The sequence below is a fragment of the Elgaria multicarinata genome, chromosome 15 (genome assembly GCF_023053635.1).
Source record: "Elgaria multicarinata webbii isolate HBS135686 ecotype San Diego chromosome 15, rElgMul1.1.pri, whole genome shotgun sequence".
Taxonomy (NCBI): domain Eukaryota; kingdom Metazoa; phylum Chordata; class Lepidosauria; order Squamata; family Anguidae; genus Elgaria; species Elgaria multicarinata.
The window spans coordinates 27,476,163-27,502,959 of record NC_086185.1 but is presented as its reverse complement, the minus strand read 5'-3'; the positions used below and the strand labels follow the sequence as shown (position 1 = coordinate 27,502,959).

General features: G+C 43.7%; 1 protein-coding gene across 1 annotated transcript; it reads right to left on the bottom strand.

The window, feature by feature from the left end:
- Positions 1-1,174: 1,174 nt before the first annotated feature.
- Positions 1,175-2,632, bottom strand: CCDC160 (coiled-coil domain containing 160). Its single transcript, XM_063142084.1, has 2 exons — positions 2,574-2,632; positions 1,175-2,168 (listed from the first exon to the last, which is right to left on the bottom strand). Exons 1-2 carry the CDS (start codon positions 2,630-2,632, stop codon positions 1,175-1,177), a joined length of 1,053 nt encoding a protein of 350 aa, XP_062998154.1.
- Between the last annotated feature and the right edge of the window lie 24,165 nt (positions 2,633-26,797).

Below are 26,797 nucleotides of genomic sequence, written 5' to 3'. Positions count from 1 at the left end.
AAGGTTGTCACACAGAGGAGGGTCAGGATCTCTTCTCGATCCTCCCAGAGTGCAGGACACGGAATAATGGGCTCAAGTTAAAGGAAGCCAGATTCCAGCTGGACATCAGGAAAAACTTCCGACTATTAGAGCAGTATGACAATGGAATCAGTTACCTAGGGAGGTTGTGGGCTCTCCCTCACTAGAGGCCTTCAAGAGGCAGCTGGACAAGCATCTGTCGGGGATGCTTTAGGGTGGATTCCTGCATTGAGCAGGGGGTTGGACTCGATGGCCTTGTAGGCCCCTTCCAACTCTGCTATTCTATGATTCTGTGATCCCCCAACCACCTCAGACTCCTAGCCAGGGCACAGAAACATACTCTTTGGCTACTAAACCTCAAGCCTTGAACTTTTTCGAACTTTCAAAATTTTCTGCATGTCTACACTGCTCAAGCTTCAGTTTGAAACCAAAATGAGCAAAATCATTCTGGTAGATCTCAAGTAATAACCCTTACACTACCGTATGCTATATAAGATGTCCATATAAAAGATTAAAGACGCCTTATAGAAATTGCAAAGAGCTGGGCAAGGACTGCCCCCTACTGGCTAAGGATTAAAATGTCATGTGCTACTGACAAAATAAATACACCCAGGCAATTTGGCAGTATTCTAAAAAGTGGCAAAAAAGTTTGGAAGGAAATCAGGTTAGAGATAGATGGTAGCCGCTACATTATCATTCAGCAACACCTTAATAGGTGATTTCTCTAATTTTACCCATTACTATACAGGCAAATTCCAGCATCGTAAAAGCTTGTTTATCCATGCTTTGTGAATTTGCACAATAAACAGAGAGGAATATAAAATGGTGCATTCAAACTCGGTATCCCATATACGATTCTCTCAATAAGAAGTAGTGTTCCTTGGAAGAGCTGTTCTCATGTGGAAAATAACTGCCTGGTATTGCAAGTAGGCGACATAATAGAGGCCTGTGGCTTTAAGACTCACAAGAGTTCTCTGAGATGGAATCAGATCAGAATCTCTGCAAAAGCAAGACTCTGTGAAGAAAAGAGATGCTGTTTTAACAACACAGATGATTGCATTTTTAAAAGATCCCCAGACTAGAACCACAGAGAGAGAGACAGAACGGAAATCACGTACTAGGGAGATATAATCATCTCTTTTACTTTGTATTTGCATTAAAGAAAGTAGAGCCTCAGATTTTGAACAACATCAGATGATGGTTGGCCTGAGAAATGTTTCTTAAGCATTTCTAGGGCTTTAGTATTTTTAGTGTTCAAGGCTTTCTCGATACTCAGTTCCCTTTTGGCCTCTTCCAACTCCTTTTGTATTTTTCTAACTTTCATATCATAATGCAGTTTCACCTTTCCGGTCGCTAACTTGTTTTCAAAATCTCTCTGCTCCTTGAGCTTCTCCAACTCTTGTTGCAAATCCTTCTTCTGAAGATCGAAGCGCAAGATTTCTTCTCGGGCCTGCTGTAGCTCCTTCTTCAGGCTTCTGATGCTTCCCGATTTCTCACATAGATCTCGTTGAAAAGCTTCGATCTTGGAGTCTTTTTCGAAGCATTGCCTTTGAATCTGCTCTGACTGGGCAGCCTGACACAGTCTCTCTTTTCTGGAATGGCTCAGCTCTTCCTGAGCTTGTTCAAATTCAGTCACTAATTTTTTGCATTTGGCTTTAAGTTCCACCAACTCGGCCTTTAGAAAGGACAGCTGAAGCTTTAAAGCAAGGTTTCCTGAATGCTCCTTTTTCATTTGTTGCCTTAAAGCCGCAAATTCCTTTGCATTCCAGATACAGTGACCTTTTGTCTTTACCATGCCTTCTTCAGATGCAGCATCTAAATTAGTGGATCTGCAGCAGGCAGAATCCCTTTCTGTTTCCTCCTTTGATTTTATCTTTGTCCCTGCTAAGCTTGGCTCATGCTCATTTATAATTAGTTTGGAAGGAGATCCCTTCCTTTGCAACCATTGGTCAGCTTGAAGCTTGGCTGTTGCCATATTGTAAAGTTCTGCAGTTCTCCTTGCTCTCTCCAAAGCCAGCTTTTCGCAAATTAGTGGTTCAGGCTGATGGGCTCCACGAAAGAAGTCTTCCTCACTGAAATGAGGAGGAAATAGCCTCTCCAACCAATGGTGATCTGAGCTCTCCATTGCAAAAGCTTCCTTTGCCTGGTCACTAGGAAATTAAAATACAAAATAAAATCAGTAACAAGTAGGATATATTTAGGGCCTTTTAGTAAGTTTTAAAAAGGAAATTCCTAAGATTCTTCACTTGGAAGTAAAAACCCACTGGTTTTAATTTATGTATGTATTTTACAATTTTATAAACTGTCTTTCATCCGCAAGGGATTTCAAGGGGGTGCACATCAAATTAAAGAAGACAAATGCAATATAGTAACAATACTGTGACAAAGTAAGATACATATGAATTATTCAACCAGCAAACACACACACAAATCCACCAATACTGAGGCAAACAGGAACATTTTGATTTGGTGCCAGAAAGAAAGCAAGGAAAGCAATTTTCTCTCCCTTGGGAGGGTATTCCAAAGCCAGGGAGCCAACACAGAGAAGACACTACCTTTTGTAAATGCGTACTGTATTTCTCCCACTGACAAAACTCGAAGAAGCTTTGAACATCGTGATATGGGAAGAGGTGCTCCTTCAGATATTTAGGCCTGAGCCGATTAAGGGTGCCATCCTATGCATGTTTCGACAGAAAACTATCCTACAACCGGGGCATGCTGGCTGGGGCACGCTGGGGGTTGTAGGACTTTCTTCTGTCTAAAGATGCATAGGATTGTGCCCTAAACAGTATAACCAGCACCTGGAATTTTACTCAGTACTGAATAATGAAATTTATTTCCAGTTCATTGAGCATGTCCCATCCAATGCTTCATAAATGAAAACAGGGACAGTCTTGTAACACCCCAGTCTCATCATAGGGAACTAGTACCTGCCTTCTATATTCTAGGGTGACCATATTTGGGAAACCAAAAAAGAGGACACCTAGTGTGTGTGTGGGGAAGCAGCTTTCTGAGTCCTGCAGAAAGTATGTTATTCCCCCGCCACCTTAAAGAACTCGATTGGAGTGGAGGAGGGGAAAGGATTTCATTCTGCACCACCACCATCCACTCCAATTGGTGCCTTTTCTATAATGTCCACGAATGACCCACTTTCCCCTTTAAGACCTCGGAGTCCGGGAATGATGTGCCACAAGAAAGCATGTCATTCCCTCCTGCCATGCTAATGGCAGCCTTAAAGGGGAAGGTGTGTCATTCCAGGACATTATTGAAAATTATAGAAAATCCCCCCTGACACCATGGAAAGAACAAAAACCAGGACAAATCCGGGGCAATCCTGACAGTTGGTCACCCTACTATATTCTTACGCATTTACCCTGTGATCACCTGGGCAGGATCTACACTACTGCTTTATAACGGTTTATAATGGTTTTGACAACTGTTTGGGCCCAGGACACATTACATATACCGTTTTCATCCTGCTTAGTGTAGATCTGGACCCGTTCTCCCATCAGTTTAAAAGCCAGAGACTTTTTAAAGACTCTAAGCAAAGTGCCTTCTGTGGCTCCTTCCTCTTGTGCAGACTTCTACTGTTACTTTCTACTGTTAGTTTTTCCCTACCCTGTGCCTGCTTACCCTTCCCTGTACCTGTTGGCATTCTCTTCCCCTCCTTATTGTTTTACTATGATTTTATTAGATTGTAAGCCTATGCGGCAGGGTCTTGCTATTTACTGTTTTACTCTGTACAGCACCATGTACATTGATGGTGCTATATAAATAAATAATAATAATAATAATAATAATGGTCCCCTGGCTACACCCTCATCTTTGCAGGACTCACCAGCACATGCAGGTGCTCCTGCAAAGGGATTCCTCTCCCCATGCCCCCAATAACCTCCAGGCCATGGGGCAGGGATTGGGACGGGAATGACTGGGGCTCACAGTCTTCGTGGGCAGGATGAGGAACCAACCTGAGCTTGATTAGGTCTGGCCACCAGACGTTGCCCAGCCGGGTTATATGTTCTATATGGTAATTGTTGTTTGCAAATAAATCTGCTATTTACAATGTAAGCAGCAAACAACAATGCATTCCAAGTTTTCTTGCAACGCTGCCAACCGCCTCTCCTTCGGCATTCCTCATATTCCCTTCGCGCTCCTCTTTTTTGAGCCCCAACTCCCCAACTGTGCAGAGATGCTTGAAATATGTAAGACGAGAACCCGGGTTCATTAAACACCACAATGAAACGCAAAGCCCAGCGATGGCATTGGGCGGGCGAATAAAGCAAGGTTTCAATTGCTGTCCTCCGGAACTGAAAGAGTTGTGGATTAAGCTACTGTGTCATTTACTCACAAAATTGTTTGCTCAACCGTGTTTTCCCTATTATTACTCAGCTCAAAAGATGAACCTCGGATGTTGTGTGAAGCCAGGAATACGTTAAGCGGGTGCTCAGGGGCCTTGCATGAAAAGATGTGATTTTGTTTATTTCTGGAAGCTAAAGCAGCCCCGGGATGCAATGGGGCCTCGACTCACATAGAATTGCTGTCTAAAGTGTGCGCTATGATTATCAGGCACAAGCTGGCTTGCTAGGATAAATGCAGTGGATTCACTCAACTTTGAGAAAACATGCATATACGAATTCCAAATCTGGGAAAGCACTATACCACCCAGCACTATAAATCTATCTCTATAAATCTATGGTTACGGGAAAACCAGAAATTCTTCCTAGGACCTTAGATTGAAAATATATTTACAATAGTTCCCTCTGTCTTTCCTGTCAAATCTTCACCTTCTGTGATCTGTTCAGTTGAATATTTTGTGAATCTAATCTGCCCAATTGCACAAACGTATGATTTAGCTGCTGCACTGAAGTTTTTTTAAAAAATATTTCTTTGTTGTTAGTATTTCTTGCAGTTTAACTTTCTGCTGAAAACTTCCTTCGAGATTTTTTTTTTTAAGTATTTGCTATGGCTTCCCCACTAATGACCCACAAAGTAAAACATGAAGCCAAAAAATTAAGGTTGCTATTTCCTTCTCACCACTCTCTAGTTACAGCAGAAGATTCAACAGGTGAAGTTTTCTCCTGATAGTGGAGACTGCAACTTTTGAATATCTGTCTTACACAGCTAAAGGCATAGCAAAATAAAACAGCGCAAGCCCTAAAATGCGTTTAAACCCATTTTTCTCTACCACCCAGGAGGACACAGGGCCAAACTGGCCCTGACCAGAGCCACACCAGAAAGTGGTGTGTGCATGTGTCTTAGGGCCAAACGTAGAAGAGAGGACAGTGATCTGGGACCTGTTCTATCTCTTTAAATTTCGGCAGAAAGGCAAGAGGGGAAAGGGTGCTTTGATTCAGGATCACGGCACTGGTGGAGAGGTTTAGCGCCCAATCCTGGCATCGTTTCCTCAGCAAAACCCACACACAAACACATACATACACATCTCAATGCTGTTTGTCCAGTTAGGGAAATCATATGGGTACATGTAAGTTTTCCCTAACAGGGAATATAGCAACTTTGGGGGAGGGGTGCATTTCCATTGGGAAAGTGGTTCAGGCAGAAGAGTTGACCCTCTTTGCCACCACTGCAATCCAGATCAAAATCTGATGCATCCCCTTTCTCTGCGGCTTTTTACGAAAACCTAAACAGATGAGAGATATCTGATCATGCCTCTCTGTCATCTTGTCTAATTTGGCCCTTACTTTAACAGCATGAGAAGCGAATGGGAGAGGACTGCTGAACCCTCACCCATACTGGCCCTTATCCTCTCCTCGCTCTGTGACTCCAGTCCCGTCTCACTTGAAATACCAGAGCCATGAATGAAGAACAGCGGCTTTAGCAACAAACCAAGGAAAGGTTAAAAGGTGCTAGGGGGAGGGTTCAACACCCCTCTCCTGCATGCTCTTTTTCTGTTACCCTACCCTGTGCCTGTTTTCCCTACCCAGTGCCTGTTTGCATTTCCTTCCCCTCCTTATTGCTTTACTATGATTTTAGTAGAATGTAAGCCTATGCGGCAGGGTCTTGCTATTTACTGTTTTACGCTGTACAGCACCATGTACATTGATGGTGCTATATAAATAAATAAATAAATAATAATAATAATAATAATTAAAATAAGGCCCTACCACCCACTTCTCATGTGAGTGGAGCAGACGCGTGAAAGGTAACCCATATCCATCACGATCCATACACATATCCATACATCCATATCCATACATATCCACACATATCCATACATCCATATCCATACACATTGTCCTTGTGTATGTATTGATAGCCACAGAAAATAATTAAATGAATAAATATGAGAACTGTTTACAATGAAGAGGAAGAAGAAGAAGAAGAAGAAGAAGAAGAAGAAGAAGAAGAAGAAGAAGAAGAAGAAGAAGAAGAAGATGCTCACAATGCTGGCAGGAGATCAAATTCCCCAAGAAAAACAGACAATGTTGTGCAGAAAAATCATCAAGGGGAAAGATGGGGGGCGGGGAAGAGAAAAGAGAAGGAAAACAGATTGCAGAATATATAGGTATAAATGCCGTCCACGCTAGGTTAAAGTAAATAAAAGGCCGATGACCAGGTCTGCATGGTGCAATAGAGACAATGTGCTCTAAAGCAGTTTAAAGGAATCCCACCCACCCCTCTCTGGACTTACCTGACACCCCTGGAGCCGGCTTTCGTTCCCCAGTTGTTGAACCGGCTGCAAGAAGACGAAGAGGAGGTGGAGCGGCGGTTGCTAGGGCTTACGTAGCAACACTGAGGCCTAGGAGGAGAGGAAAGACCTCAGCCTCCATGGCAGTTGGGAGGGAAAGGCAGTGAAGGGAGCACCCCTGTCAAGCGAAGCGTCCCTTATTGTGAAGAGCAGCCTGCATTTGCAAAGCTGCCCGGCCTTCCCTCTGCAGCTTTGCGAAGTATTGATGGCGTCAGGCACTCCCAATACTTTCACAAAGCTGAGCAGGAGGGATTTTGCTCAAACCACAACCCTGGCTCGCTGTGTTTATACACCCCAAGCCCCTCTGTGTACCAGGGACAGTCTCTTTCTGAATCTCTGTAACCTTTCAGGGTGACAAGCAAAACAAAACAAACCCAATAAAAGCAGCAACGTTGCTTAAAAACAAAAGAAATTGAAAGCAGCAGCAGCAGCATTTTAAAAGCAAGATAAATCTCAAGGCAGCATGGAGAAGGAAAAGTTTACAATGCAATTTTAAAACATGACGAGTAAAACAGGTAGCAAGCTAAACCATCTAAAAGGTTTAAAAAAAGATTTCGCATAGCACCGGGAAAGTTGGCGGGCGGTGGGGGGGAGCAATCGTGTAGCCCCTAGGCAGTGTCGGGGGGTGGGGGGAGAGCATAGGATTTTTTGGATTCTTGGATCTGAGATCAGAGACAGTGCTCCAACCTCGGATCCAAGAGGTTGTGCTTTTTATATTGTATTTTGTATTTGTGTTTTTAGATTGTTGGTTGTTTTTATGCTCTTCATGATTTTAATTTTTGTGAACCACCCAGAGAGCTTCGGCTATTGGATGGTATAAAAATGTAATAAATAAATAAATAAATAAATAAATAAATAAATAACCAAGCCAGCTGCCTCTCCAAGGTTGGGAGTTTGACTTCGGAGAGGGGGTAAACGGGGAATTCCAGTGGGTGGTGAAAGGACTGGAGAAGCTAGGGTATAAGGTGACCATATGAAAAGGAGGACAGGGCTCCTGTATCTTTAACAGTTGCATAGAAAAGTGAATTTCAGCTGGTGTCATTTGTATGCATGTCACACCTGGTGAAATTATCTCTTCATCACAACAGTTAAAGCTGCAGGAGCTATACTGCAGCTATACTGTGACCAGATTTAAAAGAGGGCAGGGCACCTGCAGCTTTAACTGTTGTGATGAAGAGGAAATTTCACCAGGTTCTCCATATATACAAATGACACCTGCTGAAATTCCCTTTTCTATGCAACTGTTAAAGATACATGAGCCCTGTCCTCCTTTTCAAGTGGTCACCCTACCCTTTGGTACACTTACTGCTCTTCCCTTTCACACCCATTTGCGGTGCTTCTGGATTGTGCTACTGGGTCCACCCTTTCTCTTGCTATTATTTCTCTCCCCAGTCCTTTGCAACTGTGCGCAAATTAGCCTATTAGGTGGCCTCCTCATGTCAATTTCCTTATATGTTACCTACTCTACTTCCCTGCTCCTGTTGAGAGCTGCAACCTACAAGGAAATTGACCAGGCAATACTATACATATCAGACAGGAGAAAGCGTATTCTTCCGCACTTGCGAAAGGAGAAAAATAATACAAAATTATGAATATATTTCTTATATTAAACACTGCCGCCCCGCCGCAGGTAACATTCAGCTGAGGAGGGCTTGCAACAACTTCTACCATATTCAACTTGGCTTCCTTTTGGTTGTTAGGTTATATTTTGCCATGGCAGCTTTTCATACTTTGTTGTGTGGGGGTGGGGGTGGGGGTGGGGGTGGGGTTGCAGTGTCCTTCTGTTGTTCTATTTGGTTTTTTAACTCCAGTTGTTTTATGTTGCGTTCATTTTATTTCATTGTAAATCACTTTGAAATACTTTTTGGAAGTTAATAAATGTATTGATTTTAATTTCCTGAAAATTCTAGAGGTTACTAGTCCATATTGATTGGGCCAGTCAACTGTCAGACAACACTCCCCCTGCCTGGTATGCAGTTTTTCAGCCCGATACCCACATGACGTTGTCCACATCCTGCACTCATGTCAGCTCTTATCCTCCATGTTTCATTTCTTTTTGCAGCACAGAAAGTCTGGATTGTTTCCCCTCCCTGTGAATAAATGCTCTCCTCCCTCCTGTGAATTTCTGTGGTTGCGTTCTATCCACCATCCCATTCTTTGTTGGGGGCGTGTGTATCTAAGGCGGTCTCGCTAACAAAAGAAGAGGATGGTGTGATTCTCCACTCAACCATGAAGGGGGAGGGAGAACAGTCCCATTTAACTCTATGTTCTTACTCCTGAGTAGGTATAACTAGGGGTACATTTTCACCTTAGTAGAAATGTGGAAAATGCACCCTCCTTGCCCACCGCTCCTTCATTTTTAAAGATAAAGAGATCAAAATTGGCACAGCAATAGCTCCTAAGTAGAATTCAGCATGCCAAGTTTGAATGAGATTGGTCCATCCTTTGATTATTATCAAGTGCGAAGAATCGATCGTTTGACTATGCTAAGCTGTGCATTTTCACGTTTATAAAATAGTGATCTGCTGGTTCCTTTACTCAAGAGTAAATTCCATTGATTTCAACTGCATTTACATCCAATTCATACTAAAATCTCATGCATGCTTACCTTTGAGTGAACCCCATTTTAGCAAGTCTGTCTCTGTTCAATGGGGTTTACTCAAAGGTAAGCATGCGTTGGATTTCAGTATGAATTGGATGTAAATGCAGTTGAAATCAATGGGATTTACACAACCCTGAAACTCTCTCCAGTTCACGCTTCAAAGCCTCCAGGCAGGGTGAGGGGAGTGGGCGTGGCCCAGACAACAGGGAATAACCATGAAAGTACGTAGGAGAGAGACAGAGTTTTCCCAAAGTGAGTTTAGTAACAAGAGAAGCCACGTCCTAGGAAAAAGCAGTGCAAGACCAGGAGTGCCCCATGTCAATTACTAGGGAGGGTGAGGTGTCCAACTACCACCAACCAATGAACTGTAGGGGGAGGTACAAAGGAGATCTGAGAGTGCATCTCAATGGAACAACAGCAATACGCTGGTGCGCAGGAGAGGAGAGGTGTAAAGATGAATGAAACGTAAAAGCGCAAAGGTGTAAGTGCTCAGGCTTTCATAGGCTACGGAAATGAAGGCGGATAAATCAAGGGCAATCCAGGACAAACGTGTGGGTGTGATGGAGCTCTCTGACATAACTGCATAGTTTGTTGTCATGAGCAGTGCAAGACACTGTCCCTTCGTGAGTCGACCTTCTCACCGCCATTGTCACCAGGTGCTCTGGCTCCTCATCTTCTTTCTCATCGTGGCTCCCACTTGCTGCCTCGACAGGCAGAAATCTTGACAGGCAGGATCTCTTCTCGATCCTCCCAGAGTGCAGGACATGGAATAATGGACTCAAGTTAAAGGAAGCCAGATTCAAGCTGGACATCAGGAAAAACTTCCTGACTGTTAGAGCAGTCCGACAATGGAATCAGTTACCTAGGGAGGTTGTGGGCTCTCCCACACTAGAGGCCTTCAAGAGGCAGCTGGACAAGCATCTGTCGGGGATGCTTTAGGGTGGATTCCTGCATTGAGCAGGGGGTTGGACTCGATGGCCTTGTAGGCCCCTTCCACCTTTGCTATTCTATGATTCTATGAAATTCAGGGAGCAGGTAGGCAGCGGCATCTCCTGCTCTCCCTTCTCACCTCTTCCATTGATTGGTGAAAAGGAGGAGCAACTCCATGGGATACTTAGTGGCCCCCTGCTGGGGTGTGGGCCCTCGACAGTTGCCCGGCCATGCCTATCCTTGACACTGGTTCTGGTCATGAGAATGAACAACGGTGAGTGAACCTCATGAACTACATCTTCCCCATCTGTCTCCTTTTACACAATAGGGGAAGAGATGAGAAGATTCTGCTTCCAGTTTGTTATTTTGTCCAAATGGGGCAAATCCTGGTTAATTTGCCTTCAAACCAGGATCCCAAACCAGGATTCGGTTTGTTGTGACTGGTTACAGCTCAGTTGACCCTAGATCTACAGTATTTTTAGCTGCACTTGGTGGGGGGTTTTCTCCGCGAGTGCCAAACATAATTTTGACATTTAAAAAACAAACTTATTTTAATGCAATTGAATCCCATTTTATATTAAATGCATCCATCTCCTCAGCTAAAGCAGGCACTGGTTATTTATTTCCACGTAACAGTGGTGCATCCGATGAATCTTCCGCTATGGTTTGAATTGCTAGGAAATGTGGAATGAATGTTTAATTGCTAGCCGTCTTTTTAATGTCCTTCTCCCCACAAACTTTTGCAAAACAGAATAGTATCCGTTTCTTACCCACCTTCAGGAACCTTGCAAACTAGCCTTTTTGTAGAGAATGTTTTAGGGTTGGGAACAAAAGATTGCCCTCTTCCTGACCTTGGGACTCTGTGACCATTGGGGACCGAAAAGGGTGGCGACACGAAGGAAAGCTATTGTCCAGTCAAAGAAGGCGCCTCAAGAGGCACCAGGAGTACACAATACAATCCCAGCGGCCTTTGTGTCGCTGTTCATGCCCATGACTTGTGTCATCAAGATTCTGGTGCACTCCCCTATTACTTTTTTCTTTCTTGCTTAAATGGACTTCCAAGAAAATCCTTCTTCTCATCCACATCAGATCAAGGGAGTACAATGTTCACAGGTACCATTGAAGCTTGGGAAATTAAACAGACAGGAGATAGGGCCTCTGTGAAGCTTTGTACTTATGGGTTAAATTTCAGAACAGATCTTATGACTGCAGATGCCTTGGAACATCATAACAGAATTGGGTATCAATTTAATTTTTTCTGGAGCTCCTGAAATAAGACTTAAAAGGAATTCAGAAGGTTGTTCATTGATTCATTCGGGGTGTGAGGTGGAGAGGGACTGGCTAAACGGTTCCAGATATAATCTATTTGTATATGAACAGAACATTTCATCAATAAAGAAGATTGCAGTCCGTGAAAATATATGACATAATAAATTGTTAGTCTTCAAGGTCCCACAAGACTCTTTGTTGTTTTTTTGCTATAACAGACTAATAGTGCTTACCCTTCTGGAAATACACATAAAAATATTTATGGTCCCAGTTCCCTTCCGATTAAGTTTTTCTTCCAATGTCCAATTACTTTTGCACTCACTGAGTAGGAGGAATCCAATGGATTTATAAGACATAAAAGGGGTCCCATTTGCAGAGTAATTTGCTGTCGCTATGGTTTCAGCAAGTGTTTAAAAAGAGGCAAGTTACTCAAGGTGTGGTTGCATGTAGATTCCATTGCAAAAATAAAAATAAAAAAGTAAAACAAAAATGGTTGAAGACAACAAGAAGAAAAAAATAAATCCCACTTATGTCATCCTCTCCCATGGAAGTCAATGAAAGCGGTTCACATTTATGGGAGAAAGTCCAGGCAGCCTTTCATATGAATGGGCACTTTGCTAGTTGACAAATGAAGCCCATTTTTGGAACTCAGTGTTTCAATGAGAAAGGGAACATGAACAGATCGCATACATTTTACAATGGAATTGTTTGGAAGCTGTCTTTCAGTTTAGTATATTTCCATTTGCTACTTCAGGAGTAAGGATTTCATCCCAGTTTCTGTTGGTAATCACAAGGCATAAAGCTGCTCTTGAAGGTGGTTCAGAAACCTCAACTGCAAAATTAGTCAAATTTGGCAAACTTGACTGCCACCAGCAACTGGACATAGGAAATGTAGCATGCTGATTCTAGCAACTTTACCCTGGCTGCCAGATCGATTTTGGGCTTAGATCAAGTTGCTTTTGGTTGTATATATAGTAAGCAGTGCCTTCTTCATTTTATCTTTGGGCTTGATTTCAGGTCTTACCTCCTCAGCATGTTTGCTATCCAGAGTGAGTGAGTGTGTGTGTGTGTGTATGTGTCACAGCAGGGCCTTCTCAGTGGTGGCACCACAGTTTTAAAGGTGTGGCTTTGCATGCAGAAGGTCCCAAGTTCAATCCATGTTATCTCCCATTGACGCATCAGACTGTTAGATCAATGTTCTTTTCACCCAAGGACGAGATCCAAACAGCCCTTAAGCACGACTCCACCATTCCAACGACAGAGGGTTCAAAAGCGCTTTATTGATTAGTAATCAAGGCCTGGTCTCTTCAAAGGGAGCAATCAGACAAAAGACATAGGGAATATGGTACAGTATTAAAGCTTTCAAGGGGCAGGGCCCAGTAGCAGCATTAACCAATCAGAACATAACACTGAGGCATAGCTAATTATGCTAAACAGTCCTGTAAACAATACCTTTGGCCTGACAGTAAGTTACAGAGAGTTAACTTCGACACAGACAGCTGGAGCCAGGACTCTTGTTTATATTAGTAATCAAGGATGCAAGGATGCACACAAGGAGACATTCTCATACAGGGCATTATGACATTTTGCTTGGTGTGCAATGGAGATTTTACAGTTTCCTGTTAAAAATGGAGGTGGTTCTGCTAACAAGACTGCAGCTGATGGGAAAGATCTCCGATCTGCTGCAATCTGTATCAAGAAGGCTAGATAGACCAGTGACCTGACTCAGCATAAGGAAGCTACCTACATATGTTCTTATGAAATGCTCAGGACAGACTTTGCTGATTTTTCATTGGCAAGGCAAGGCATTTCTCTAGGCTTTGATTCTGCTGCTTGGATAGCTTTAAAAAATGCTGTCTTCATTCAACTTTGCTGTAATTTGGGGTATGGTTTTCTTTCCCTCTTTTAATACTTAAAAAGCCTGGGTGAACATGTGCATTTTTAGGAGGTATCACATTTTCTGCCTCCCAATTTTCCAGAAGGTGGGTACAGAACAACCAGCAAGCCTCCATCATATCTAGATCTTAGCATAGAGGTGGGCAACTTGTTTTGGCCTACAGCTCCCATCAGCCCTAGCTGGCATAGCCAATGGTCAGGGACAATGGGAGTTGTAGGCCAAAACAGCTGGTGAGCCACAAGTTGCCCACCCTTGTCTCATTTTCTACAAGCCTCTCCTGAAAGCCCGTTTCCCCTGAAGCCATGATTGGCACAAGCCCTGAGTCCCCGTATCCTGCTGTAACTGAGCTGAAGCATGTGAAATTGCAGCAATCACATACGTGTCTGTCCCGGGTTCCTGCTGCCTCCATTTCCCCCTTTTCTTTGTCATCTCCCTTCCTGAGCTGTGCAGGCAGCTGTCATGGTGCAGTTGGGAACCACGAATCAATGTCAAAGAACAAACAATGCCCAGGAAGGCAACAGTTGCTTGGGCAAGATCAGAGCTCAAAGAAGAAACCTTCCTATTTAGCCAGGCCTGATTGCCAGCCTGGGTGGATGGAGCCAGTCTGGAACCTAGGAAATCATGTTGCAGAACCTAGGAATCATTTAGTAGCGAGGCTTCCTGGTCATCATCCTTGGACCTGTCTTCTCTATGGGGCAGGGAGCCATCCTCTCAGTTTTGTAATGTGCCACACACATTTATTTATTTATTGCATTTATTTCCTGCCTTTTTTCCTCCAAGGAACCCAAGGCAACGTACATAATCTTCCTCCTCTCCATTTTATCCTCACAACAACAACCCTGTGAGGTGGGTTGGGCTGAGAGTCTGTGACTGGCCCGAAGTCACCCAGAGGGTCTCCATGGCTGAGTGGGGACTAGAACCTGGATCTCCCGACTCCCAGTCCGACGCTTTAACCACTACACCGCACTGACTCTCATGAATGGCACTCTAGGAATACCAATAAATGGATTGTAATGTTGTGCACTGAGTAATTTTGGAGAGTGTCTTGTTTTTGTTTTGTACAGCACATTTAGCTTTGGAAACACATTTTAGCAATTACTCCAAAGATAAAATGAAATAAACAAGATATAGCTCTTTAATTTATAGGCAGAGTAGAATTCATATGAGTTAACGGCCTTTCAGGTTGCTAGCCCAAAGGCTTTGTATTAGTTTTTGGTCCCCTAACTACACCCACCTACGCCCCCCACCCCACTGTGCAACATTCTTGGTTCTTTATAACAAAAGGATGCACTTTGCGTGACCTTTATAGCCTGTGACCACTGGGAAATCAAAAGGGTGGTGACACGAAGGGAAACTATTGTCCAGTCAAATGAGCTTCTCCAAGGGGATCCAGGATTCCACAATAAAATCCCTGTTTGCAAGAAAACTTGGGCATTTCCATTAAAAAAGACGGGCAAGATAAATAGAATGTCCTCATAAGGCACAGATCCTTAAAGATGCAAAACGTCTAAGTCCAGGGTAAACAAAGAGCCAAAGGCAGTGAACACCGCCTAACCAGGGCTTCTCAAGACCTGGGTTGTGACAACCCCCACCCACCCATGCGTGCTCGCAAGACTCCTCAGAAGGATTTCTTCAGGGATTCTTAGAGCTTATCACACCAGCGTTATACTGTGCAATCACTGCAAATTGCATGCAAAGGACTCAGACGTTTTCCACCTTATAATCTGCTTTGATTGTGAAGGACTCCCAGGCATCCTGCCTTAAGTGTGCAATAAAGTCAAAAGATTCGCCGTATTTAGCTCCTACGTTTTGAGCATATCTTCCGAGCCGCCGCTGGGGCGCAGGAGCAGGATTTTAAAGAAATGCTTACATCTGGGTAAGCTTTAAAGATAAAGACCCCAAAATTGGCACAGTAATAGATATTAGGGAGAGCTTTAAGCATACCAAATTTGAATTGAATTGGGTCATCCGTTGATTTTTTTAATGATTTTTTACATTTCCCTCCTTAAACTCACTTCCTATGCAAAGGATCGCTGTTGCCTGGTAGCAAAAACAACAATTAATCCCAGGGAAGCAGGTACGTGGGATGAAGCTTTTAAACAGGGGCTGGTGGGGTCCAAAAGAGATACAGGCTATACATTTCACCCTTGCATGGCCATCGCATTTTGTGTTCCCGTTTGTTCTGTTCTATAGACACCTTCACTGACCAAAATTGACTTAAGAGTGCAGCTTGACATCTACATGAAAGCACTGAACGAGATCATACAACGATTTCAAATGAGTTGTCATCTGTATGCTGATGACACTCGGCTCTATTTCTCATGTTAATCTAATCCAGATGTGGAAACTGATGTGCTGAGTTGGTGCCTGGATGAAAGTGGATGAGCTGAGGCTCTGTTCCACCGAAGACCGAGAAACTTTTGGTAGATTAAGTAGTTGGCTTTGGAGATGGTACCCGACCTGCACTGGATGATGTTGCTCTCCCATTAAAAGATCAGAACCACAGGTTGGGGATGCTTTTAGAGTCTGCTATACTCATGAAGACTTAGGTTAACATCCATGGCTGCAACGTCAGTTGGTGGATCATTTCTGGCATCTCCTTTATTTATTTATTTATTTATTTATTTATTTATTTATTACATTTCTATACCGCCCAATAGCCGAAGCTCTCTGGGCAGTTCGCAAAGCATCCAGATCATGGATTTATTTGTTAATTTAATTTCTATCCTGTCTTTCCACCACAGATGGTGCTCAGGGCAGCAACCAGCAATAAATTACAAAATACAATGCAAAATTATAATTAAAAAAATTAAAGCACAATGCATCAACAAAATGACAAAGTAAACAGTACCCACCAGGTAAAGCCTGTTTCAGCCACAGATACCAGCTTAAGGGCCAAAAGTCTGTCTGAATAAGAAAGTTTTTGCCTGACAGTGGAAGGACATCAAAGATGGAGCTATCCATCCTTGGCAGAGAGTTCCAGAGCCTAGGAGGTGCCCCTTTTGCAGTCCTGTCAAACATGTCTCCAACAGTGGCAGGACAGACAGAAGAACTTCTCCCCAAAGCAGGCTAGCTCAAGTGATGCATGGCAGGCTACATGGCACAATCAGCTTTGCCCTCCAACGCTCAGCTGCTGCTCCTTGCACCTCAACATCCACCTGTTAGGTGGCTGCCTCCCTCCCTCCCTCTGCCAAATGGTAGGGCCGCCCCACTTGCCTTGAACATCAAAGTGATGAAAAGGCAGTTTATAATTTTAAAAATCGAACACGGAAAGCAACCTTATACCGACACAGATCATTAGTCCATTTGGCTCAACATCGTCTATACCAGGGTGACCATGTGGCCTACTACTTTACAGAGGACAGTCCTCTGTTTGAAGGACTGTCAAATCCATGTCCAGTATAAAATGAAAGAACCTTAAGAAGGGAGAATAAGCATCTTGAAGGTGCCCATCCTCAACAGTGAGTAGCTGGATAGCAGGCTGAGCAGCAGGTACACAGTTCACCTGATCACAATCGTAATCCCCCCACCTTTCTCTGGTTCTGACTGAAACCTGGAGTGGATTCTATACCCCCCTGACATTGGTGCCACCAGCCTCCACTGCAAGACACATCTCTTCTGGCTTGCTTTTCATGTTGTTGGCTACTTTGCTATTATTGTTGTTATTTTTTTCCCCTTTGGATCATTGTCCTTTTGTTACGTATTTAGTGAATGTCAAGTTATTTGAACAGTAAGTCTAAAGTTATGGAAAGGGGGCAAACAAATGTCTTGAACACAATATACCAGTGCCTAAAGATGTATAACATCTGTGGTACAAAACTGAAATGAATTTCCATGGTTGCAGGCTGTGGTTAAATTTGGTTCTCACCTATGAAAAAGTCTGAAGGCTGTATCATTTTAGGCCAGAGTTAGTTAATAAAGATATATAGGAGCAGGCGAGTTAGAAAAAATATATTTTTAAGCAAAGGAAAAGATGACAGACAGTTCAATCCTAGACTTCTCTACCCAGAAGCAAGTCTTATTAAGTTCAACAGGACTTGCTCCCAGGTATAAGGTGGCATCCTAAAAGTTTAACTTCAGTTTTAAACTGGTTTAACTATAACAAGGAGCTAAGGAAACCGGTGAACTGCTGAGCCGTGCTGGATCAGATCAAGGGTCCATCTAGAGACACTCCGTTCACACAGTGCCTGACCAGTTGTCGACCAGGAACCAACCAGCAGGACATGAGTGCAACAACACCCTCCCACCCATGTTCCTCAGCAACCAGTGTATATAGGCTTACTGCCTCCGATACTGGAGGTAGCATCTAACAGCCATTGATAGCCTTCTCCTCCAGAAATTTGTCCAATCAACTTTCAAAGCCGTCCAAAGTGGTGGCCATCATTACATCAGGTGGTAGTGAATTCCATAGTTTAATAATGATGAGGGCATCTGTCAACCACCTCACAGTAGTTGGGGAGGGGGAATGGATTTCCCCAGTAACTAATATATTGTTGTGAGCTGTCCCCTTTGCAATGTGAAGTACCTTGGGGTGGTCCCTGAACTGGCATTGAAGACCCATTAGCTTTACCTACCAGCTCTTGCTGGAGATGAAAGCGGCTAGACTCAGTTTGTTGATATGCATCAACACAACTGCCTGCATTTTTGGATTCATGGTTACTACCAGGGACTGGCCGATGAGACCACATCACGCCAGTCCTTTTCCAGCTTCATTGGCTGCCAGTCCAGGTCCAGGCCTGATTCAAAGTGCTGGTATTAACATTTCAAACCCTAAACGGCTTGGGGCCAGGCTATCTGAAGGAACGCCTCCTCCCATATGTACCTGCCTGGACCCTAAGGTCATCCTTACATTAATTAGAATGTAAGCCTAAGCGGCAGGGTCTTGCTATTTACTGTTTTACTCTGTACAGCACCATGTACATTGATGGTGCTATATAAATAAATAAATAAATAAATAAATAAATAATCTTCAGGGGTTCTTCTCTGTGAGCCCCTGCCAAAGGAAGTGAGGCAGGTGGCTACCAGGAGGAGGGCCTTCTGGTGTGGTCTGCTGTGGCACCCTGGCTGTGGAATGAGCTCCCTAAGGAGGTTCGCTTGGCACCTACATTATATGCCTTTAGACGCCAGGTGAAGACCTTTTTATTCTCTCAGCATTTTAACAGTCTATAAATAAATTTTAACTGGGGTTTTAAATTTGTAATTCTGCATTGCTGCTGTTTTTATCTGGTTGAGCTTTTATATTGTATTTTATATTATGGTTTTATACTGTGGTTTTATACTTTGAATGTTTTTAATTTTTGTGAACTGCCCAGAGAGCTCCGGCTATTGGGCGGTATAGAAATGCAATAAATAAATAAATAAATTCTCCGTGGAGGCATGGTTCTGGCGACTGTCACCATGAGTGCCTGTACTTCAAAATTTACTACTACAGCACTGCCTGGGAGTAAGTCCCATTGAACTTAGTGGGGCTTATTTCTGAGTTAGGGCACCATTCTGTGCTGTTTTGGACAGAAAAAAAGTCCTACAATTTCCAGCATGCCCCAGCATGGCTAGGGCATGCTGGGAGTTGTAGGACTTTTTTTCCTGTTTAAATATGTATAGGATGGCATCCTAATGCATCTACAGGACTGCATTGTGATCTTTTAGAGAACTTGCCAAGGGAAGTGAACCTCCAAAAATGACCAATCTGGGAACTCACACCAAGAAATGTTCCCCTCTACCCTCCGCGTTCCTTTTTCCTTTTGTGTCTGCAGGCAGAGACTGTCTTGTTTAATTTAAGTCATTCTAAGAGCCTTTTTGGCTTGAGTAGGGCATAAAAATACTTTAAAAATAAATAATAAATTCTTTCCACAAGATACCCAAAAGGCAAAATTATACCCAAAATTATTAGATTGTAAGCCTATGCGGCAGAGTCTTGCTATTTACTGTTTTACTCTGTACAGCACCATGTACATTGATGGTGCTATATAAATAAATAATAATAATAATAATAATAATAAATAAATCAAATGTTAGGAATGCGGAGCCCCAAAGGCAAAAATAGGGACAATATGAGAAGAGTAGTTTACTGGACCTAGGTAACAGGGAAAAAGAAAGAATTGAATGTCCCTGGTCAACAGGGGCACTTAGATCATATGGTTTATTCAGGACAGGTAAGAAAATGTGTTTGTGAAAGTAACAAGTATGAGTGGGTGGGTGAGGAAAAAGCAAGCTCTGTGCCCATAGGACAAATTTTGCACATGTATAAACCCCGCTGCTGGAATATATTGATTGCATTCCATTTAATTTTTAATTTGCTAGTCAGTTGCATATGGTTTAATCTTTTTTTTTTTTTAGTTAGGAGTTTATGTTTTGTATTTATAGTAAGATATTTCTTTATTCTTCCTTTTGCTTTTGTGCAAGATCAGAGTCTCTGGGAAGAGGCTTCTAAACACTGTCCCATTCCTTAGCAAACTTTTGAAGTTTGGGTTGAGTGAGAAGATTTTCAGTAATTAAGCAGCGAACAAAGGGGCAAGCAGCAAAAATTTAAAATGATAGGACTCATTTGCAAATGCAAAAGTAATGAACTCTTTAAATGTTGCAAAGATAGTTCAACAAATGCAGTTTATGGGGATGCCAACATCCAATAGGTAAATAAGGTAATACTAAAACTGTGCATATATAAACTTAACATAGAGCACAGCTTAGTGTTTCATAAGAATATTGTTCTGTCCTTGAAAGAGAAGATGTTTAATCTGTTAAAAACGAATGTCATTTAGAAAAGAAAGAAAAGCAAATTAAAAATAAAAACACATTTAACACAAGTTTTGTTGAAGTTTTGTTCAGGATAAATATAAGATATATATCTTATACCAGAGGTTCTATTTTTTAAAACTCTTTAGCCTATTCCCAAACCTATATTGGAAGGACACATCACTCTTGTTTTAGAATTACACAATCCTGTATACCCTCAAGTCAAAGAGATTGCAGCAAACCTATCAAGTATTGCCTTTATTTTGTAAACCTCAATTTTTACTTCTAAGGCAAAGAATTTAACAAGGTTCTAGAGCTTTGTGGTCTTGTTTTCAGACCTCTTTAATTAGGAGATCTTTCTGGAACCTGTTTTGAAAGCTTTCTTCCTTTCAAAACTGGGATTTAGCTTTGTTTTGTTTTTGTGTTTGCACTTTATTGTCACTTTTAACATGCTTTCTTTTCCTGAATATGAGTAATTCCCCACATTTCACTCGAACTAGTTCTCCCCAGCACAAAAACCGTTGAACTATTCTTCTCATTCTTAAAGGAAGTCGATGTGTAGTGAGTAGCCAAGTAATCATTTGAGACAGTGTGAATCACAGGGGACAGAGCACATTAACTAGAAAGAAAGAAAGAAAATAGGAAAAGGATGTTCAAAACAATATTATACAATTTAAGGGGGCGTGGTTTGTTGATAGCCTGCACACAACCATCATGCTTTAGGTGACCTGATACAGAATTTCAAAGGAAACTCGACATAGTTTTATTAGAATGTAGGAATAATGTGTTAATATCTTAGTAGATTTTTAAAAGAGCTTTGCACACTACAAATTACGCATTACAAGAAATCCATTGCATAGAAAGACTTACCTTGTTTCTCAGTGAACTTGTGACAGAGTGAAAATTACATAGACAATGCCTTTTTATATTAGATACCTTTTTGTGCTGAATGGATATTGTGTTTCTTCTAGCTATTTGCAAATTTACAGATCCAGAAGATTATATGCCAAGCTAGATAATCAGCAGGAGGGAATGGGAAACAAATAAAACTACCAAAAAATAAAATAAATAAAAATAATGCCCATTTCTCCAAAATATATTGTCTCTAATAAATTGACAGAAATAAAAACTTAACTTTTTGTCAAAGTGTGCTCTGTAAACTGTTTTCATAAATTTACATGTTCTATGTGCACGTCAACAGGAGCAGTATTTATCTCATGAAAGGTACATGAGTTTATTCCTTACTGCTAACAGATCTGTATAAATAGTATATATAGGAGGGGGAATCCTCTTTTTCTGGATATTTTTAAAAAGTTAATAGTTTAACCAGCAACTCTATTGATGTTGCAACTGATTATTTTAAAAGTTACTTACTGTCTGCTATTGAATGGTTCTGGAAAACATCTGCCACAGCAAATATTATTATAGTGTTGTTCTGTATTTTATTTTTTCTTAGCAGTGATCTGATTTTCTCAGAAATGGACAAGCGGACATGAATTAAAAGGCCTTTAAAGTGTCATTTTTTAATTTCCATATTTTATATTCTTCACCCTGTTGGGGTGGTGGAGTATGTGTATGGAAGAAGAGGCAAATAAATGTTTCATTTAGTGTATGTGAGAAATCTAACTCATTTAGAGAAAACATTCTGAGTAACACAAAAGTGCATTTCTGCTCGCTGCAGAGATTCAAATTGCTCTTGCAGATGTATCAAGTAACAAAATAGCATCTCTCTCTCTCTCTCTCTCTCTCAGCCCCAAGAGCCCTCCCACCTTGTTCAAGGAACCATTTGGTTCCTTGCAGGCCCCTTTCTCTGTCAAATATACACACTGGAAACACAACAACAGTGGTACTCTGGAAAACTCTTTGTTAAAATGTAAAATAAGTTGCCCTTAGAATGTAAAAAGAGAAATTAAACAGTAGTAAATAACAGCTAAACAAAAGCTTATTTCTACTTGCGTAACAAACATAATACTTGGTGGTTTCTATGGGGACTTGGGTTTTTTTGTTTGATTCTGTTCTAATCTAAGATACCAATGGTTAGAGTTAAATGAGGCACCTAATTTTATTTCAGAATCAGATAAAAGCTGTTCTACACTGGAAGAGATGGATATATATGTGTATGTGTGTGTGTGTATGTGGTTTGCATCTAATTCTCAGTGCCAGAAAGGCACATTTAAGATCAGCTGCAAATTACACGTACAAATTCTGCATAAATATGCATTTCATGTTGTTACTGAGATGGCACACCATCTCGGGGGCCCTGCGTGCTGAGTCAGGTTTACAAATATCCCCTATGATAAAGAATGTATGTGGCCTTCTTTTAAACTTTTCACATTCCCTTGTGATCCAAAGGTAATAGATATTTTGTGACATATTTTCCTTCCCTCGTCGTTGGCTGTTTACTGTTTCTTAACTAATTCCTGATGCGATAATGTAAGTCAAATACCTTGGGTACTTGAAACGCACCATAAAGTAGATAGATCGTAAGTATTATTGTTAATTAGAAGCAGAGATCTAGATTTAAAAACAACAACAACACCAGAAAACGTTCATACAATTTAGCAGTGGAAAATAGAGGGGATTTCAGAGTGACTCCCAAATCCAATGCAACGTGCTTTGGAACTGTGTGGTTTGGGACAAGTTGCTGGTCACCTAAAAATGAAAAACAAAACAGCTCTTCTCTTGTGGCCATTGCAGAGAGCGGGAAGGAGAATGAGGTTCAGGAGGGTCAGAAGCGCTTAGTTTTTAGCCTCAGCACAAGGTTGGTTTTATTTTTTTTTAAGCATGAGGGGATCACGTGTTTTTTGCTGAACTGTGGCTATTCTCCACACTTTTTGGGAGGTGGGGGGCGAGGGTAAAGAATGTGGAATGTGTTAGGGTAGCTTTTGTTCTGCAGGATTTCTCCATTCCCTGAAATGGTCAAATCCTTTTAGATACTGATGTTCAAATAAGAGGAATGCTGGTTGTTTTATTTTTTTAAGACTTTGCCTGACCCAATTTTGATTGGAAAGGGGAGTTTTGAATCAGGGGCATCTTTTGTACATGTTGGGTATTTTAGGACATTCCACCAAAAAGTGTGAGATTACTCCAGTTACTGAATTACCTTAATTTATTATTACATATTATCCTAGTTTATTATTACATATTATGGGGTGCAATCCAATGCACAACAATTGGGGAATAGTTCCCACTGAACACATTTGGACTTACTTCTGAGAAAACATGCATAGGGTTGCACTGTAAATCACTCGTACCTTTTAATCACCTCTGATAAGAAGATGTGTTTGCCAAGATCTCCACTGCTTTAAATACACCGTAATAAAAAGAGCGAAACAAAAACCAAACCAAACCCTTAAAACATTAACAGTGCAATTCCATGCATGTTTATTCAAGAATAAATGGCATTTTGTTCCGTTGGGCTAATAACTCCTCCGTAAGGCTTGCCTTATCAAAGCAATATCTTGTCTCAAGAAATCCTAAATGAACACAAATGTTCTGGGGCGAGAGACAGACCTTGACAAGTTGCATCAAAATGTAAGCTACTTTAATTTACAAACTGATGTTTAATCAACATGATGATAATAATACACACCCAATATACACCAGGGAGATCGGGTTCGTTATCTTCTCTGCGATCCACATCCTTGATAATTTGGGGTGCTTATTTTATGCACAGCATTTAAACATGTCCCAAATCTCTCTCTCTCACACACAGACACACACAAAACTAAAAATAAAGCAAGTCCATGTTTTGCCAAGATGCATGGTGGAGGCTGGGTTTGCCCGGGCTCCCATTGGCGGAGTGGGGTGGGTTGCAGCTGCAGGACACAATTAATTATGCTAATTGCGTGGGGAGCGGATGTGCTCCCTCCCCCGCCTTTTATTCCACCCTCCTCCTCCTCGTCTTCTTCTCTTTTTGGCTGGTTGCTGAAAGGGGACGCCCAGCTTTATGATCACATGATAATGTCTTCGCGCCACTTTCGTAAATCTCTCTCTCTTTCGCTCTTTTTTTTTTTATTCCAGCCTTTTGCACAGGACTTAAAAGGTAACGCGTTTATCTGTCTCTTCCCTTTCCCATCAAAACAACTGGGGAGGATAGAGAATTTGGGCTTCTAAAACACCATTTTATTTAAAGCTCCTTTCCCCCCCCCCCGACCCTTTTGGGTCTCTTTCTGCTCTTTGCTTTACAGGTTTAGTTCGCAGTTCCCGGTGCAAATCTCTGCAAGGTGGCTCGGATCGGGCTGGGGACGGGGGTAGGCGGCGATGGGGCCACCCCGCAGGCGACGGGGCGAAGCGCTCCCTTGCAAGGCGGACTCTTTGTGTGCCCAGAAGCCACCTGTAGGAGTGGGATCGCGACCGAGCGCGCGCGCCTTTGTGTGTGTGTGTGTGTGTAGGGGAGCAAGTGCGCTGCTGTGTGCAACCAGCAGCCGAGGGTCCGGCGAGCGGATCTCTGGTCCGGCTGGCCTATACCTAAATAGCCGTCCGTCTATTTATGTACGTAGCTGCTTTTGGCCGGGCCGTCTCTCCCTGGCTCGCGGCGGTACTTTTTCCAAACTCACATGGCGCTTATGGCTGCTGCTACCAGTACTACTACTACAAGGCGTATCTGGAGCGGTGCGAGCGCCGGGGCTGCTTCCTTCGGACGGGGGTGCAGTGGAAAAATAACTCCTCAGATGTTCTCTCCCCCACCCCCGGCCTTTCCTATTTTGCTTTGTTTCTCTTTGGGGGCCCCCGATCGTCCCGCAGAAGCACGCTTCGGTTTCTCTCCCTTTGTCTTTCGGGGTGTTTCTTTTGGAGGAACCCTGCAGCCTTGTTTGGTGGTGTTCGTTGGGGAGAGGGGAGGGTTGAAATCGGGTGCGTATTTGCGCGTGCACGCGGGAGGGGGAGACCGTCGCCTCCTCCGGGTGGCTGTGCAAAAACGCTGAAGCCCTATTATTATTAGTTTTTTTTGGGGGGGGAGATGGATGGATGGATGGATGGATGGATATCCAGAGATCCTGGCATCTCTCCATTGTTGCGCGTGCACATGGCGCGGGGAAGGAGGCCGCCGCCGCGGCTTGGCGTTCGGGCCCTGGCTTGCACGGGCTGCAAGGAGAAGAAAGCGGGGCGGGGGAGGCGAGGCGAGGGGGGCGCGGCCGGTACTGCGCATGGGCGCGCGCGCGCGGGACGCCGGGGCTTGTAGTCCTTTTCCCGGCGGCGCCCACCGCCACCACCACGAGGAGGCGGTGCGGCCGGGACACGCGGAGACTTGGCTGCAGCAGGAGCCCCGCGCGCACGCCGGCCGGCCAGCCAGCCGGCGTCTTCGCTGCTCCGGAGCGCACGGAGCCTTCGGGGCGCTTCCACCGCCTGGTCGCCTGGGGGGTAATTCGGGGGGGGGAGGATTGGCAAACTTTTCCCCGCTCCGGGGGGCGGGCGGGCGAGGAAGGGAGCCGGAGGGCCGGGCTGGCTGCCCATCCGTGCCGCCGCCGCCGCTGCTTCTACCCCAGGCGCGGAGACAAAGGGCCCCCGAGTTGCCTCCGGCCGGACGCTCCGCGGGCTGCTGCGGAGGGGGCGCGCCCCTTCCCCGGGAGGAGGGAGGGAGGGGAGCGTCCTGGAGCAAGAGTGCAACCAGGGTTTTAAAACTCGAGGGGGGGGGATTTATTTATTTTTCAGAAAAAAGAAAAAGATGCAAAAGCGCGACGCTGCACTCGCCCTCTATCTCCCTTGCACGGCTGGCGGGGAAGTTTGCAGCGGGGATGGGAGCGGCTTTTTTTGGAGGTTCCCTCTGCAGCCGCCCCTTCTCCCCCCCGCCCAACGGGTTCAGGGAAAGTTCAGGGATGCATTTTGTGGGGTGTGGGGTTGCTTTTCATTTTTCGGTGTGTGTGTGTGGGGGGGGACCCGCTGGAGGGTTTTTTTTGGGGGGGGGTCTGGTTGCCTTTTCCTGGAGAGGGGAGCGCGTTTTCCGGGGGCGCGTTCCCCCCCCCCTAGCTCTGGGCCATGCGGGCGGCGCGTGGGCTTCGCGGCCATTGGGGGTGATGGGTTGGAGGGGGAGGAGGAGGCGGGGGCAGGCCGGGCTTGGCGCGTTTTTGGCACTTTGAATGGAGGACTCGCTTTCCCACAATGCCTCGGCCGCCCCTTTCTCTTTAATCGCGGCACGAGGGGTGGCTGGCTGGCTAGCGCGCGCGCGCCTCTCCCTCCCCGGCTTGCACGTGGTGAGCCCTGCAAAGAGAGTGGAGGCGGGGGGGGGGGGAGGCAGAAGGGGGTAAAGGTTGCTTCCCTTTTATTCCCTTTTAAAACACCCCAAACTTTTATTTCAGGTTCTCCTTTGGAGCTCCAAATGGCCCCACTATTTTGTAGGTTTCTGGGCCATGTGTCCAAACAGCCAGATATGAGGGTGAAAGCTGGGGGGTGGAGCCGTTCTGTTATATCGGGGTAGGCAATTCCAGAGGGTTTGGATTCCAATGCCCATTAGCCCCAGCTTGTATGGCCAATGGTTGGGTGATGGGAGTTGTGGTCCCAGAAGATCTGGGGGTGCATGTCCCTTCTTTTATAACTTTTCTTGTAAAGAAGAGGAAGACAAAAGTAGAGAGGGCTTTCTCTCATTTCAGTTTCCTTTTTTTCCCCCCATTTCAAATTTTTACAAATTTTTCCCAGCAAGAAGCTC

Excerpts from the sequence above, each read along its gene's own strand:
- CCDC160 (XM_063142084.1), bottom strand. The coding sequence starts at position 2,632 with ATGTTCAAAGCTTCTTCGAGTTTTGTCAGTGGGAGAAATACAGTACGC. Across the intron at positions 2,169-2,573 it reads ACAGTACGCATTTACAAAAG|TGACCAGGCAAAGGAAGCTT; the intron begins GTAGTGTCTTCT and ends TTAATTTCCTAG.